The 17,040-nt window shown below is 42.2% G+C and overlaps 1 protein-coding gene across 1 annotated transcript in view; it reads left to right on the top strand.

Moving 5' to 3' along the window:
• PDE6C (phosphodiesterase 6C) overlaps positions 1 to 17,040 on the top strand; it is a 64,909-nt gene that overhangs the window by 18,138 nt on the left and 29,731 nt on the right. Inside the window, exons 9-14 of the mRNA XM_007951275.2 lie at positions 6,796 to 6,945; positions 8,501 to 8,644; positions 10,317 to 10,385; positions 14,337 to 14,483; positions 14,729 to 14,836; positions 15,503 to 15,612. Of these exons, the coding sequence (XP_007949466.1) occupies positions 6,796 to 6,945; positions 8,501 to 8,644; positions 10,317 to 10,385; positions 14,337 to 14,483; positions 14,729 to 14,836; positions 15,503 to 15,612 (728 nt within the window). The remainder of the gene's footprint in view (positions 1 to 6,795; positions 6,946 to 8,500; positions 8,645 to 10,316; positions 10,386 to 14,336; positions 14,484 to 14,728; positions 14,837 to 15,502; positions 15,613 to 17,040) is intronic.

Genomic DNA, 17,040 nt, shown 5'->3' on the forward strand with positions numbered 1-17,040 from the left:
AGCTGGACTGTGGCTACCATGTAGCTGATCCTTCAGTGAACGGAAGAGAAGTGGAAGAAGGAAAAGGAGAGGGAAAAGAAAGAAGACGGTGTTGGTCACCCTGCCATGGGGGCAGCTATTTCTCCATTCTCTCTCATTCCTGGTCATCTAGTAGCAAAACCAGTGAGTGTTCTTTGCATGAATGATTGGCTTGGACACATTCTACATCCTGAAGTCAGCCCTCTTGATGGTTTCCTCAGCAGCCATTTCCCACAGTACTGTAATTCTCAGGAAAATAATTCCCACTGGTTTTTGAGGCCTCTCCTGTTGCTAGACTCTCAATTTTAGTCTTCCTTTTCCAACACTCCAGAGGCACTTTCTAGAGAGTCCACCTCCCCTCACCATCGGGTGAGCCCTGGAGCCAGCACTCTGGGATTCCCTTGCCTAGCTGGCGCACTTCTCTCCACCTCCATGACTTTCTCCTTGGACCTGATTATAGGACTTGGGGACTCATACTTCCCCTCCCCAAGTTCACCTAGTCCACCCCAAGGGCAAGTCTGTCATTTCAGACCTCCTCCCCTGTCAGACTGTTGGGAAAAAACAAACAAATTCGATTATGGCTCCAAAGCCTCTTCTTTTCTGCTTTCTTTTATTTGTTCTATGTTCCGTGTTTAGCAAACTTCCAGTTCAAGCCCTAATCCTATCCAGGAATCACACTGCCAGCTGACAGATCTGAGGCTGCCCTCCCAAGGCAGAATCACTCATGTCTGTCTCCCTGCTCTCACACAGACACACACACAGAGCCCCATATATGCCTCGATAGAAGGCAGAGCCAAACCAGGCCTTGAGGAAACCTGTACATGCTTAGTTACATGGAAGGTTTTCCTCAGCTTTATCTGCTCCTTCCTGTGCTCACAGACATGGAAAACATGCAAACACCATATGGTTGCATTTGCTCTTACTCCTTCCTATTGTGGCCAAAGCCTACTTGTGACCATAACTATATCCAGCCCTCACCTGTATATTTAAGGCAATTGGGTGCCATGGAAGAATGCATAGGTGGGAAAAAGGAGGCATTGACTTTCTAAAGGATCTGAACCTGAAGGAGTCGTTGCCTAAATAGGAAGTGGGAGTGGAGATAGCCCAGGAGAAACTAGTACTGCTCTTTGAGGTTTGAGGGGGTCCTGCTTTCTTTGGGGTCACATTGTGGCTCCCACAGTGCCCTGATCACCCTGGCAGAGAGGAGGCTGGGAACTTCGTTGTGAGGTAAACCTTCAGTTCTTAGGAATTTCTCAGCTCTCTAAGGAGCATCAGTGTGGTGCCCATGAAAATACTCTCCTCAGACTGAACCCATACCTGTGGCTTCCCGCCAAGCAAAAGACAGGCATAGGAGTTGAACATGTACCTGAGGTAGATACACTCCTTGGAGAGAACAATCATGGGAGAAAGAAGGGCTGCTTATGCACAGGGAGACAGCTCAGGGGGCAGGAAGGCATGGAGAGATGGCCATAGGGAAGAGGTAATTATCAAGAGGAAGTGGGAGGGGAGTTGTTGCATTGTGGTGAATTGTGGTCAATGTCATGAGACAAAGTGTATGTGAACTGCTGTATGAAAAGTGAATTTGCTCTGTAAATTTTCACCCAAGTCACAATAAAAAAAAGAAAAGAAAACATTCTCCTCAGATCTCCATCTACGAGAAGCACATTTGTCCAATGACTGCTGCACTCTGAAACCCACTGCCATGTTGGCACTGAGGCCACACTTCCTAACCCATGCCTGGGCACAGCAGGGACACTAAGGCAGGGCCATTCTTGGGAGACTCCTGTGCTCCTCTGAAAGGCCCTAGAATCCCAAATAGACCTGCAAATTCTCCATAACTGCATTGTAGTCTAAAATACTTCTATCTCTTCCTTTCTCCTCAAGCTGCGTTGTGGTCTGTCAGCCTCCTCAGGCTGCCTGCTCATTGCCCCTCACAGGCGTTGCTCTGTCCATCATTGCACAGAGCAAACTCAGTTCAGGACAACCGTCCTCTCCAATCCACCACCTTCCTTCAGTGCTCCGCCTTCCTTGTCTGTCTCTATCTGCTCATGCACCACCCTTGGTCTCGCTATTTCCTTTTGCACCTGAGAAGTTTGATGGAAAAGCCAATGAGCCAAAGTGAGCTACTGTTAAAGGGAGCAAAGCTGCAACTAAAGTGGTTCTCAAGCTATATTCCTCGGGGACATGGTGTTTGTATTAGTATCCTATTGCTACAATAACAAATGACCACAAGCTTAGTGTCTTAACATAACAGAAATCCTATAGTTCTGGAAGTCAGAAAGTTTGCTTTGGAATGACCAAAATGGGTCTCTTTGTGCTAAAATCAAGGTTTCAGGAGGGCAGTGTTCCTTTTCGGAAGCTCTGGTAGCATAGTGGCTAAGACACTTCCCTGCTAACCAGACGGCTGGCGGTTCAAACCCACCAGCCACTCCTCGGAAGGAAGGTTGGGCAATCCTATTTCCGTAGTGATACTGCCTTGGAAACCCAAGGAGGGGTCGCTATGAGTCGGGGCCGACTTGACGGCATATAACAACAACAACAGGGGAGAATCCATCTCCTTGCCTTTTCCAACCTCTAGAAGTCAGGACCCCTTCCATCCTCAAAGCCAACAATCACATTACTCTGATCTTGCTTCTGTCATTATTATCTGTTCTTTGACTCTGACTCTCTTTTCCACCTCTCAGGACTGGACCCGCCTGGAAAACCCAGCTGTTTTCTCTCTCTTAAGGTCAACTAGTTAGCAACCTTAATTCCATCTGCTATTTTAATTCCCCTTTGCCTTATAAAGTCACATATTCATAGGTCCAGGGATTAGGATGAAGACATCTTTGGGGGCCATTCTTCCGTCTTGCACAGCATCACTTGAAGTAAACTAAAGAATTAGACCCTTCCTTTAACATCAATTGAGGTGATTCCAATTTGCAAGAGAAAATAAATACATAGAATTGTCTTGGCCTTAAGCTTCTTTTCTATTAATTTTTAACTCTTAGGTCTTTCTATCACTGATGTGTCAACAAACTCTAACTAATGGCAAAACACATGAATGTGTAGCAAATGAATGTTACCTGAAAAACTGAGAAGCAGTCAGGAGATCTTACTTTGGAAGCTTGTTAGACTATACATCGGTGCTTGTGGTTGTAAACTTATTTTGCATAGATGTACGATAATCTAATTCATGCTATTGCTTATATCCCTGGTACATATGATAGTATTAAGTACATACATATTTCACAGTATTTCCAAGGATAATCAAGATTCCTGGATGCCTTTGAGAACCACCATGCACTGTATCTTTTCCTAAGCTTTGACTATTAACCCAAACGAGTTGCTGAGTGGTGTCCATGGTGTGCCAAAGTAGAGCTGTGGTTCATAGAATTTTCATTCATTGATATTTCAGAAGTAGTCACCAGGTCATTCTTCTGAGATGCCTCTGGATGGTCTCAAACTTGCAACAATTGGGTTAGTAGCTGAATGTGTTAACTGTTGGCACCACCCAAGAACTCTGCTTTAAACATTACAACAATGTTAAATTGACATTTGTTTTCCTGCTTTTCATTCCAAGCATAAGGACTAGGTCTTTAACTAATAAGCAATTGTTTCCTGAGCACCTGTTGTATGCCAAGGTGGAGATCCTCCTCTCTGGCCAATAGAGGGCACCATGGCCCACTTGCACCCTGACTGGCCAATGAATGGGTGGAGGGGGATTGAGGGTATGGGGGGTGGTGGTGATGGGTTACTGCACTTGATGACATGTGACAACAACCCTAGTGACACCACTGCCTTCATGGCCCCTCCTCCTGCAGTGCTAGCCTGCCCACAGCCATAGAAGCTGGGGCCATTTTGATGTAATTCTCTCTAACAATGTCAGGGTGTGCAATATGCACCCCTCACACACACACACACACACACACTATATCTCTCTAATGATGCCACTGATAGGCGACACTGAGCTAACACAGAGGTAAGAACTGCAGGAAGCACTTCTCACCCCTAGAGCTAGAGGAACAAAGAGAAGTTAGGCTGGCAGAACCTAGACTCTTGGTTCAAGCACATCTGATTGGATGTATAGGAAGACTTATCATGGCTGTATAGTCCTAGCCATGATCTTCTGACACAAAATGAGCTTTGTCCATTTTAACAATCAAAGTTTATCCCTTCTTTAAATAAAAAAAATAACCCAAGTGGAGGTGGTTAGACAGAGGCAGCATAAAGGAGCCTTATGTTGTTGAATAGTTCCGTATCTTTATTCCAGTGGTGGTTGAACAAAATTTACACATGTGATAAATTTGTATAGAACAACACACTCACAAGTGCATATGCTGTTGTTAGTTGTCATCAAGTTGGCTCCAACTCATGCAATCTTATGTGTACAAGAACAAAACATAGCCAGGTCCTGCAAGATCTTCATGATTGCTGGAATGTCTGATTCCACTGTTTGGATTATTGCATATCAATCCATCTCTTTAATTGTTCCCCTCATTTTCACTGACCCTCTACTTTACCAAACATGATGGCTTTCTTTATCTAGCGTTTGGTCTTTCCTATTGGTATGTCCAAAACAAGCAAGCTGAAGAATCACAATCCTCGTTTCTAAGGGGCATTCTGGGGGTTGTATTTCTTCAACAACCAGATTTGTTCATTCTTCTCGTAGTCCATGGTCTACTCAATATTTTTCACCAACGCCACAATTCACTTGCACCAATTTTCTTCTGTCTTTTTTCACTTTCCAGCTTCTGCATGCATATTAGGCAATTGAGAAGACCATGGTTTGGGTCAGTGCATCTTAGTCATGAAAGTGGTATCTTTGCTTTTTAAAATTTTAAAGAGGTCTTTTGCAGAAGATTTGCCTGATGCAATACATTGTTTCATTTCTCAAGTGCTTACAAACCTTGTGGAATCTGACTGAGGTCTGTGAATTGTACCAATGTCAGTATTCTGGTTGTGATTTTCTAAAAAAATTATTTTGTTGCTGTGTTTATAATATACACAGCAGAAGATGTACCAATTCAACTGTTTCTACACATACAACTCAGTGACCCTGATCACATTATTTGAGCTACATGACCATCCTCATCTCCTTTTCTGTGTTGTTCCTCCCCCAAAACATAACCTCACTGCCCTCTAAGGTTCCTCTCTAATCTTTCCAGTTGCTGTTGTCACTTTAATCCCATATAACCAAAAACAAACCCACTGCCATCAAGTCAATTCCAACTCACACCAATTTTATAGGACAGAGTAGAGCTGCTCCATATGGTTTCCAAGGCTGCAAATCATTATGGAAGCAGATTGCCTCGTCTTTTTCCCACAGAGCAGCGGGTGGATTCAAACCGATGACTTTTTGTGGTTAGCACTGCATGATCAAAGCTCTTTTGATCCCATATCGATAGTTCTTAAAAGAGCATAATGCTCAAGAGTTAAGCTAAAATGTTGTTTGGTTTTGAGAAGACTTCAGGAGATATTTTTGGTTCAGGGCAATAGTTTTGGGGGTTTATACAACGTCTTGGCTCTAGAAAGTTTGGAGTCTATGAAAATTTAAAATTATGTTCTACATTTCCTCCCTTTTGATCAGGATTCTTTAATAGAATCTTTGATAAAAAACATTCAATAATAGTAGCTGGGCACTATCCAGTTATCCTAGTCTCATGACAAAGAAGGCCATTATTCATGGAGGCCATTAGTCACACATTCAATATTCTTCTCCCATTCCCAACTCTCCTTCTTCCTCTGTTGCTCTAGGAAAATAGAAAGCAATTCTTGTCCCTTGGGTGTCCACTTTTAGGGCCCCGGGCACTATGTAACAAACTAGGAGGTAGAACAGAAGCACTAAACAAACTATTAGGCCAATTAACTGTGATATCCCATGAAACTATTACCCTCAACCTCCCAATCAAGCAACCAAATTCCATGAGGTTTTTGATTGTACAAAAGCAGCCTCAGCAGTTTTTTGTGTGTCATTGTTGCAAATATATCTATCATACAAGTTTTGCCAGTTCAACTTTTTACAGGTATATAACTATTGACAACAATTACAATAATCAACTGTGCAACTCAACCCTTAATGTGATTTTTCCATCACTATTAACCTTTTCTTTCCTCCCTTCCTTCCACCCCTGGTCACCACTAATAAATTTTGGTCTCTACACATTAGGTTTTCTTGTCTTTTTACACAAGTGACATCACGCAATATTTGTTCTTCTGTGACTGACTTATTTTATTTAGTGTAATGTATTCAAGCTCCATCCATACTGAAGCATGTATCAAGACTTCCTTCCTTTTACTGGCTGAATCCTATTCAACTGTATGTATGTATCACAATTTGTTTATCCATTCATCTGTTGATGGGCATTTAGGTCGTTTCCACCTTTTGGGCATTGTGAATAGTACTGCAATGAACACTGGTGTACAAGTCTCTGTTTGACTCTCTGCTTTCAAATCTTCTGGGTGTATACCCAGGAATGGAATTGCCGGGTCATGTAGGAACCACCACACTACTTTCCTTAATGGCTGTACCATTCTGCTTTCCCACCAGCAATGGGATAAGGGTTCCAATTTCCTCACCAACATTTGTCATTTTCTATATATATTTTTTATCTTAGCCATCCTACCTGGGTTTGATATTGTACTGTAGTTACATAAGGTGTGACCACTGGAGAAAATTGGGTGAAGGCTACAAGGGATCTTGCTGTACAATTTTTTTTTTTTGCAACATCCCGTCAATCAATAATGATTTCAAAATATAAGTTACAAAAATAAGCTAAATGGCATTATCATTTGCAGAAAGGACCTGTAGATGAAACTGGTTGGGTCATTAAAAACGTCCTGTCCCTTCCTATTGTCAACAAGAAAGAAGACATTGTAGGAGTAGTTACATTTTACAACAGGAAGGATGGAAAACCTTTTGACGAATATGATGAACACATTACTGAGGTAAGTGCGATAATAAAATAATGGAGGTGAATTAAATTCATGAAACAACAGAGATGCATAATTATTTTGTTATTCTGGAATAATAGTTTTGGAGGCCAATTAAGAAATGAGTCACACATGGTTGCAATCAATGCAATGCCATTGTGTCATTTCTGTTTTCTGACTTCTATAAAGTGCAAACTTCTCCACCAAAGTGGAAAATTTTGACTTAACCAAAAGTCTTTATTATACTAGGAAATTGGGAGAGATGTCAATCCCTTCAGTTCTCATTTCCTCCTTCCTCCTTCTGTTCCTCTCATTCTTGCTCTCACTCCTCCCCTCCGTCTGATTTTCAGGCCCTGCTTTATTTTCCCAGAGGTAGGTAATTCTCTCCTTTAATAAAGTATCCAGGAGCTCTGGTTAGGAGCGGCAATGGTTAAAGCAATCAGCTGCTAACCAAAAGGTCAGTGGTTTGAACCCACCAGCTGCTTTGATAGAAAAGGATGAGGCTGCTTCCGTAAACATTTATATTCTTGGAAACAGACTTGGGGTAGTTCTACTCTGTCCTGTAGGGTCGTTGTGAGTCTGAATCAGCTTGATGGCAGTGAGAATAAAATAATCATGGTGAATGAGTGACAAACAGATGTGGACCCAAATCTTATATCCCGAACTAGCCAGGAAAGGAAACCAAACGTCAACTAAAATCTTAGTGTGCTTTTCAGAGGAGTCCTTAGATGGCACAAATGGTTAATGTGCTTGGCTGCGAGCCCAAGATAGGAGCTCAAGTCCATCCAGAGGCACCTTGGAAGAAAGGCCTGGGATCTACTTCTAAAAATGAGCCACTGAAAATGCTGTGGAGCCCAGTTCTACTCTGACACACATGGGATTGCCATGAGTTGGAGTCAGCTGAATGGCAACTTTCATATGATTTTCAGAAATCTTAACTAAGTAACCTTCAATGTATACGAGTAGGAAAAATTATTAACTGTGCATTTAGTTTTCATAATTCTCCTCCTAGTCACTCTTTGGCCACGTTGCTTCCCTAGTGCCTCCAGCTTCCCAAATCTTTTATTATAGCTCCCTTCCTAAACCTGTTCTGGGTTCTATACTCACACCAAGGTGGAAATGGTTGATAAAAATTTACTCCACCTGAGATTATTTACATAAAAACAAGGGTCTAAGTCTTAAATTACAGTAATTAAGGTCTAAGGGTGAGATTTCAGGTCATACCTTAGCTTAAAACATGGTACTGGGTTGTTAAAGGAGTCCTGATAACACAGTGATTAAGCTCTTGGCCACTAACCCAAAGGCCAATGGTTCTATACCCACCAGTCACTTGATGGGAGAGAGATGTGGTAGTCTGCTATGATAAAGACTTACAGCCTTGGATAGCCTATGGGGAAGTTCTAGTCTGTCCTATAGGGTCTCTAGGAGTAGGATGGCAATGGGATTTTTGGTTTACTGGGTTGTTGATAGTGGAAGGGAGACTGATTTGTAGGGATGTTTGCAGGTGTTGGCCTCCAAATCAATTTTCAGTTAATTTTATAGAATCTGAACCACCTCTTTTCCATTTCAGACTCTCACACAGTTTCTTGGATGGTCTCTTTTAAATACTGACACCTATGAGAAAATGAATAAACTAGAAAACAGAAAAGACATTGCTCAGGAAATGCTCATGAACCAGACCAAAGCCACTCCTAATGAAATTACGTCTATATTGGTAAGTGGGAAATTCAGTGCTGTAGACATTAAGTGGTATCTAACCAGTGCTTCCAGAATTCACCTGTTTACCCAGGGGTCTGATAAATGAGAAGCAATAGGTTTAGTCATGGGCTATGGCTCCTCTTCACAGAGAAGGTGGACTTGGGGAAGGGCCTGGGTGGCCCCACATGCACCCACTCTTACCAGACTTCCAAACTGCTTTGTTTTAACAGCTCCTGAATCCATAGGAGCCAAAGTAGTGACACTTAGGTTCAAGTGAGTTAGCAAGGAAAAAAATTTTCAGGAAGAGAAAAATATCAGTGAACTGTTGCCATAATTATGCTGCGTAACAACAACCGTACATCTCAGGAGTGTACATAAGCATCTGTTCCTCACTCGTTCATTTGTGGGTTGACCAGGCTTTGATGGATCTTGGCTGGGCCTGGCTCCAAGTTGTGACTTGAACCTAGATGTGCCGTATGTGTCTTTCATCCTCCTTGGACCAGTAGCTGTCTGACTGATGTTCTTCTCACGTAATGAAGAAGGGCAAGAGAACAAGCAAAGTGCTCACATTACACTAATTAACATTTTTATTTGTCACAGCAAGTCACATGGCCAAGACCAACATCTTGGATGATGGGGAAGTGAGTTGATATTTGATAACAAGATTTTAATTACCATGAAATGAAAGGGAAATATCATACACCCACTACCTGCATTCTATTATTTTCCTAGTTTTTAGAGTGTGTGTGTAGGTGTGGTTTTGCTAGGTGTTTGGGAATTAAGAGAAGGTTGATTTAAGAGTTTGAGATGTTGAAGAGAGGAATGTCTAGGGAGGTGAAGGGGAATTCCTATAAACTAGTAGAAAAACAAAAGTAAGCTGCTCATTTTCCTTCCACCCTTTCTCTCTCCCACCTTCCTTCTTCCCTTCCTGTCTTAGATTCTCAGGGCTGCTGTAACAAAATATGATGAAGTAGGTGGCTTTGAAGGACAGAAAATTATTGTCTCAGTTCTGGGGGCTAGGCAGTGTTCAGCTTGGGGCATCAGCAGGGCCATCCCAGGCTGCTCTAGAGAAGCTCCTTCCTGTCTCTTCTGGTTTCTGGTAGTCCAGGCAGCCCCAGGAGTTCCTTGGCATTCCTTGGATGTGTCATCACATGGCATGTCTTCCTCCCATGTGTGTGTGTATGTGTGTGTGCGTGTATGTCTTTTCTTGTCTGTTGTCCCCTTTAAAAAAAAAAAAAAAACACGACTCAGAAGGAATTAGGAGCCACCCTACTCAAGTATAACCTCGTTAATTTAACTGAAACCATTTTCAAAGAAAGACCTTATTTCCAAGGTCACATTTACAGGTACAAGGCTTAGGATTCAACATACATTTTGGGGGGGACACATTTCAGTCCATAACACCTATATACAAACAGCCCACACCTCTTTCTTTCTTCTTCTCTTTTTTTCTTTTTTTAAGATAGCTACTGCTATATTTTGGGGAGATGAAGAAATCAATTATATAATTTCTTGTATAAAATTTTTCATAATCAGGTGCTATAGACCTCTGAAGCTAAAAATACATCTGTTATAGGATTCATTATAACATATTTTTAAGTGTATTTTACTTGCTTTTAATAGAGTAATCAAATAAAAATCTTCTCACTTCATAGGAATTTCATACTTCAATTGCTTTCACATTTTAGAAATTTAAAGAGAAGTTAAATATAGATGTAATTGAAGACTGTGAAGAAAAACAACTTGTGGCAATTTTAGTAAGTATTTCCTATCTATCTTTAGTGCCTTTTTAATGAAATGTATTAGGACACGCTGTCTCTGTTTTTAAATAAATGTTAGGTTTCCTCTTCTCTGAGACCTTTAGAGCTAAAAGAAAGAAAATTTCTCCCAAAGACTGACCTACTAGTTCCCTGCTTTTCTTCCCCTTGGTCGGTTATAGTCCAGTTCACAAAGATAACAGAGAATCAGATCTACATTTGACTACTACATAAGGAGTTTCAGGCACAGACTATAGGATATCATGGCCTGGTTTATTTCAATAGCTTTGAATTGCAACATGGTCATCTGAGAGGACACAGCCATCTTATAGTCGTACATAGGCCCTTCTAGGCATGAGTGTCTGCCATCTCTAGCTTCTGGAGTTTGAGCAATTCAGCTCTTTTCTACTGTTACTAAGAGGAGCTTGAATTCCATCTGAGTGAAATTGAAATAGTTCCATGTTTATTTCTCTCACTGCCTGCCTCTTCCGGTTTTGCACTGCCCTTTCCGATCTTTAATGTAAGCGCTCTTCTCTCTAAACTAGAACACACTGGTATTCTCACCTCCTCTTCCCCATTTCACTGCCTTTATGGTCTCTGCTGCTCCCTCCTGGCCCTTGGCTCTGCCATCATAGGACCATCAGGCTTTGACTCCTTTTCGGGGTTTGTATTCCCACCCTATATGTTTCCATGTCATCTGAGGCTCTCTCTCTGCCTGGTCTCCTTGGCCCCATCTCTTGGCACCATCCTGTCACACCTGGCTCAGAAGAATGTCCTTCCTTCTCCTCAATGCCCTCAATATACATGTTATTATAAAACAACAAAACTTCAGTTGACACCCATGCCACTTTAGAAATTCTCTAGTTCCCTATTTGGAAGAAGAAAGATCTTACATTGAGAAGCAATAAAATGGGCAGAGGACCAGTAGGTCTTTACCAAAACAGACTTTATGAATGCAAAGTCTCCTCTGGGCTAATTCCAAATCATTACTGCATAAAAACTATAGAAATTCAAAGAAACAAAAAACAAAAACTCCAAACACAAATATTTCAGAGGCATTCTCCAAAATTATCTTGACATAATTTCCCAGCTACATAATTATTTGTCCATCTCCACTTATCATGCATTTTTTCTCCAAATGTGTACTTTAACCCAGGTACAGGGAAGACCTGGTCCTCTCTTTATAGGTGTAGCAACAGGCACCTGTCTGTGTTGGGAGGAGTAGGGTATCAATGCACTGACTTAGGCAAAAGGGGTGAAGAAAGTGTTCCTTCTACAGTTCTCCTGCCTGCTGGAATATCTCAAGTCCCTCGTAGATGTCCCACAACTAACATTTACTCTAGATTTGGGAGGGGCTTCCCTAAGAAATATCTCATCCACTCAGCCTTTATTCATTTTGCTTTTCTTTCATGCAGTAATTATGAGGCATGCTATAATAATTATTGAGATATACTATATGGGAAAGTCTTGAGCAGTGCAAATGTTTTGTGCTCCTCTGTCAGCCTAAAGGTTGTGATTCAAACCCAGCCAGTGGTGCAGAAGAGAGGCCTGGAGATCTGCTTCAGTGAAGATCACAACCAAGGAAGTCGTATGAGGCAGTTCTACTCTAACACACGGAGCCACCAGGAGTCAAAATTGACTCTGTGACAATAAGTTGTAATACAGGCGTCCCTGGGCGGTGCAAACAATCAGCCCCCTCAGTGGCTTACGGAAACATTAGGGTTTGAATCCACCCACAGGAAAGTCTGGTGAGCTACCCCTGAAAAAGCAGCCCAGAGGAGCACAGTTGTACTGTAACGTGTATGGATTTGCCATGAGTTGGAATCATCATCAATGGCAACTGGCTTTAGAAGGAATGGTGTTAGGGTGTTGAAGACAAAGTATATTATGATGTTATGATGTGATTCTCATCTGGTTCAAGAAGCCCCAGTTTATTAGGGAGACAAATATACGAGCACGGATACTGCCCTGCATAGGTGTGTTTTCAGCAGGGCTTTGAACCAGTTCATTGGGGTGAACCTCCTCTGGAGAATTTTCATTTCCACCCCAGATGTACTGAATCAGAATACACATTCTAACAAGATCCCCAGGTACATAAGAATCTTGTTAAAATATGAATCTGATTCAGTGTATCTGGGGTGGAAATGGAAATTCTCAACAGAGGGGGTAGTGGAATAAACTGTTTTTGAAGCCCAGAGTCACACTGCAGAATGTCAGGTGACATTGTTGTTCTCTTTGTTCTTCTCCTAGAAGATGAGACCATCCCAGAGGTGATCTCCATGGCACTGAGGCTTGAAGGGGAGCAAGAGTTTGCCAGGCAGAGACTGATGATTGGGGGGGTCGGGGAGGCGCATAGAGATGGTGGTTAGAGATTGGGAAGGGTGGGCAAGGACACCTTGGGACAAAATTTAAAAACAGTACAGAGCAAGGAATGGAGACACAAGACAGCGCGTTGTCTTAGGGGCACCCAAGGCAGCTAGGTGCGGCTGGAGCATCAGTGGGCAGAGGAAAGATATGGCTGATGAGGCTGACATGGAGGTGGGACGGAACCATGATGGGGTTACAAGAAAGGAGCTGGAAAATGACTTGATCCAATGTCACTTTGGACATCAGGCAGCTGGAGGAGAGAGATAGGAAGGAGGAGGCCCGGAGTGGGGCCACTTTGTAGCCAAGTGAGGTGGCAGCCGGCGAAAGCTTCCTTCAGCGCTCTGTTGCCACCACTGTGTGACTCTTGCAGCTTGGGAATCTGGGATTCCTACTCACTGCACCAGTGAAAAGCCTGTATTTTTATCAACCTCTCTATCACAGACTTATTTTGTTGGGTGCTGTCAAGTCAATTCTGACTCAGCGACCCCCTGTGACAAAGTAGAACTGTTCCATAGGATTTTCTCGGCTGGAATCTTTACAGAAACTGATTACCAAGTCTTTCTCCCAGAGCAACTGGGTGGGTTCGAACTGCCAGCCTTCCAGTTAGCAGCTGTGCTCTTAACCACTTTGCCACCAGGGCTCCTTAACTCTGTTTTAGAGTATAATTTTATTTGTTCACCTGTGATAGCAAATGTGGACTGGGAGCTATCACTCCGAGAGCTTCTTTATTTTCTGTTAAAAAGGCACAGTAACATTTCAGTGTGACTGATCCTGCAGATCTGTATGGTACTAAAAAGCATTTTCATATTATATCTTCACACAACACTCTGAGAACTGTGGGTCTGAGAGAGCCTCCAGCCGAGAGGCTGTGCGACATGGAGCTCAACTCTCTTACACTCTACCCTGACTTTTATCAGAATGGACTCCATGGCAATAGGATCTTAATCTTAAGATACATTCTTGTTATCTGTCTCTCCCCAGGAGAATGAAAGTTTCAGGGGCCAGTGACTATGTCTATTTTATTCATTGCTTTATATACAATGTCTGGAACACATAGTAGGTACCATAATAGGCAGTGAGGGAAGTGAACTATCCTCTATTTTTGTATCCTCTTCAGCACAGTGTTAAGGATATGGTATGTACTCAGAAAAGACCATTTACTGAATATTTCTGGAATAAGAAACATGAGAAGTCGAATATTGAAGAGTTTGTAAGGGTGCTGATACTGTAAACATTTTATTTGGCGTCATAGAATGACAATAGCCAGTGGAGTTGAATTTGGGATTGAATCTCATCACTTAGATTCTTAATAGAGCAGAATCTCAGTTTCATCATCTCTAAAATGGAGAGAGTTTACAGAGCCAATTCATCTTCCATACAGCAGCTCACATAAAATGGAGCTAATTTTCAGGTTTGTTGGGAGGATGATATATGTAAAGCACACAACCCAGGGCTTGGCACTTAGGGGCTAGTAAATTATGTGTAGACTTTTTTTCATTGTAATTTTGTTTTACACTAGATTTTTGGGTATGTGCACACAAAGGAATAAAAAGGTGAATAACAATCCATCCTTGCTTTCAACAGAAAGAGGACTTGCCAGACCCAAAGAAAGTAGAACTATATGAATTCCACTTTAGTGACCTGCCCATTACTGAGCATGGATTGATTCAGTGTGGACTACGACTATTCTTCGAAATAAATGTGGTGGAGAAATTTAAAGTGCCCGTAGAGGTCAGATGGTGTTTCTAATTAACTTAAAATACTGTGTGCTTCTGCTGCTGTACTTGATAAGTATTTTCTGTGGTTCAAAGAGTAACTTCAGTTTGGATTTTCAATTATTATTAACTTTGTAAACCTATCAGCTGAAACCCTGTAAACAAGGCCAACATATCTTTTCAGATAAGATTGTCACGGATCTTCTAACCTTTAGAATTCTATTCCAAAGTCTGTATGGCAGTGTCTTCCTTTGGTCACAGGTTCTTACGAGATGGATGTACACCGTGAGAAAAGGGTACCGCTCTGTCACATACCACAACTGGCGGCATGGATTTAATGTGGGGCAGACCATGTTCACTTTGCTGCTGGTAGGTACCAGTTAAATCAGTTACCATCGAGCTGTCAGAGTACCTTGTGTGTCAGAGTAGCATCGGGCTTTCAATGGCTGATTTTTTGGAACAAGATTGCCAGGCCTTTCTTTCGAGATCTTTCTGGGTGGACTCAAACCAACCTTCCTGTAAGCAGCTCAGTGCTTCACCTTTTGTGCCACCCAGGCACCTTGATGGTAGGTACAGAACATTGTAAATAATTGCAAAGCTGCAAAATTCCCACTTGAGCATGGTGCCAGATGGATATAGTGCACCATTTAGAGCAGCAATTTTGGAAATCACTGACACACTCCCATAAAGCACAAGCAGATGGTCCTGGAGAACGTGGTGTCTCTGGGCTTGGCTGGATTATCACTGACATTCACGTACCTCCCTTCCTAAGGGGAATCCAGTTACCTGCTAGATTTTGTAATTGCCCAGATGAGCTACAATACGTACAAGAAATGAATCCCACCTGTATTAAAAGCAAGGTGTGTTCCCTTCTCTATTGCGGGCAGGCTTCATAGCACTTGGTGTCTTCTTGTTGCTAGTTGCTGTCAAGTTGGCTGCAACTCATAATGATCTTATGTATACCAGGACAAGCATTGCCTAGTTCTGTAAGTGGTGTGGAGGTGTATTAATCCAAGTAAATGTGTATGTATCTAGACAGGAAGACTAAAGAAGTACTTCACAGACCTTGAAGCCTTTGCCATGCTCGCTGCTGCTTTCTGCCATGACATTGACCACAGAGGCACCAATAATTTGTATCAGATGAAGTAAGTGAACACAATCTGCAATGTTGACATGGACTGGTAGACATTTGAAGGAGCCTAGGGGGAAGAGCAAAGTCTTCTCTGCCCCTTTGCCCAACCAATTCCTCTTTGCCATGTTTAGTAATCTCAAGGTCATGTTCCGTTCCTTCAGCATGTCGGTTCTTCCTCCTTGGGTGCTTAGACCTCCATTTCCTTTCTGCTTCCATTGGCACATGTGCCCCTGCTTTATTTCTACACATCGTCACTCTTTTTTCTTTTCTGTTTAAGTTTTTTTTTTCCCCCAAATCAAAGCATTGAATTCATATATCAGAGGATCTAGAGCGCCTTATCTTGGATTTAATGGATTTGTTCACTCTTACATCTGGGCAACGCTTCCCAGCTCAAGCTAGAGAACATTTCTTTCTGAGCTCACTACCTCTCACTTCCCTGGTCCATTTGCCTCCACCAAACTCTCCTTCAGCTAGCCCTCCATGTGAACAGCACTGCCATCTTCCTCTCTTGCTCCTATGTAGGAAACACAGAGTAGGTACTCAAATGTTTGCTATCATTATAATCCATTGTAATATTGATTTAAAAAAAAAAAAAAAAAAACCCTGCCATGAGTCGATTCAGACTCACAGTGACCCTCATTGGGTTTCTGAGGCGGTAAATCTTTATGGAAAAAAAAAAAAAAAAAAAAACCCTGCCATGAGTCGATTCAGACTCACAGTGACCCTCATTGGGTTTCTGAGGCGGTAAATCTTTATGGAAGCAGATTGCCCCATCTTCCTCCTTCTGCAGAGCAGCTGGTGGGTTTGAACTGCTAAACTTCTGGCACTGTGCCTTAGGCACTGTGCCACCAGTTGTTGTTGTTGTTATTTGCCATCGAGTCGGCCCCAACTCCTAGCGACCCCTCCTTGGGTTTCCGAGGCAGTTATCACTACAGAAGTAGGATTGCCCAACCTTCAGAGTTCCTTATAATATTGGTTAGACATAGTCTAATCATTCCTTAACTACAGTATGTGGTTTACAGCCCTGTCAATGACTCCTCCCTCCCTAAATTTCTGTTCCCTCTGAACTCAAATGAGAGTTTCCTACTAAAGCTGCCATCCAAGTTTCTGATTTCTTTCTCCCTTAAAATTACTTATTCCATATTTCCATGACAACATTGTCACATGAATCTGTATAGACCTTTGGCCTAAGCTTCTTCCCAGGTGTTCTTCCTTTCACCTCTCAGTCTTCAATATAGCTTCCCCCACTTCCATCAGGAAGAGTTGAAAAAAGACAAGGGACCAAAGACTGAGGTCCCTGCTTACATAAAGCTGTGACTTAACCATTAGCAAATGGGAGGCTTACGTTTAAGTTTATGTCACTGTCTTTCAGGAGGAAAGAAATGTTACTTCATGGTGCTTTTCATTTTGATGCCTGGAAATTCTTAATTAATCATTTTGT

Source organism: Orycteropus afer, unplaced genomic scaffold, assembly GCF_000298275.1.
Source record: "Orycteropus afer afer isolate SDZICR_OR568_19922 unplaced genomic scaffold, OryAfe1.0 scaffold00293, whole genome shotgun sequence".
Taxonomy (NCBI): domain Eukaryota; kingdom Metazoa; phylum Chordata; class Mammalia; order Tubulidentata; family Orycteropodidae; genus Orycteropus; species Orycteropus afer.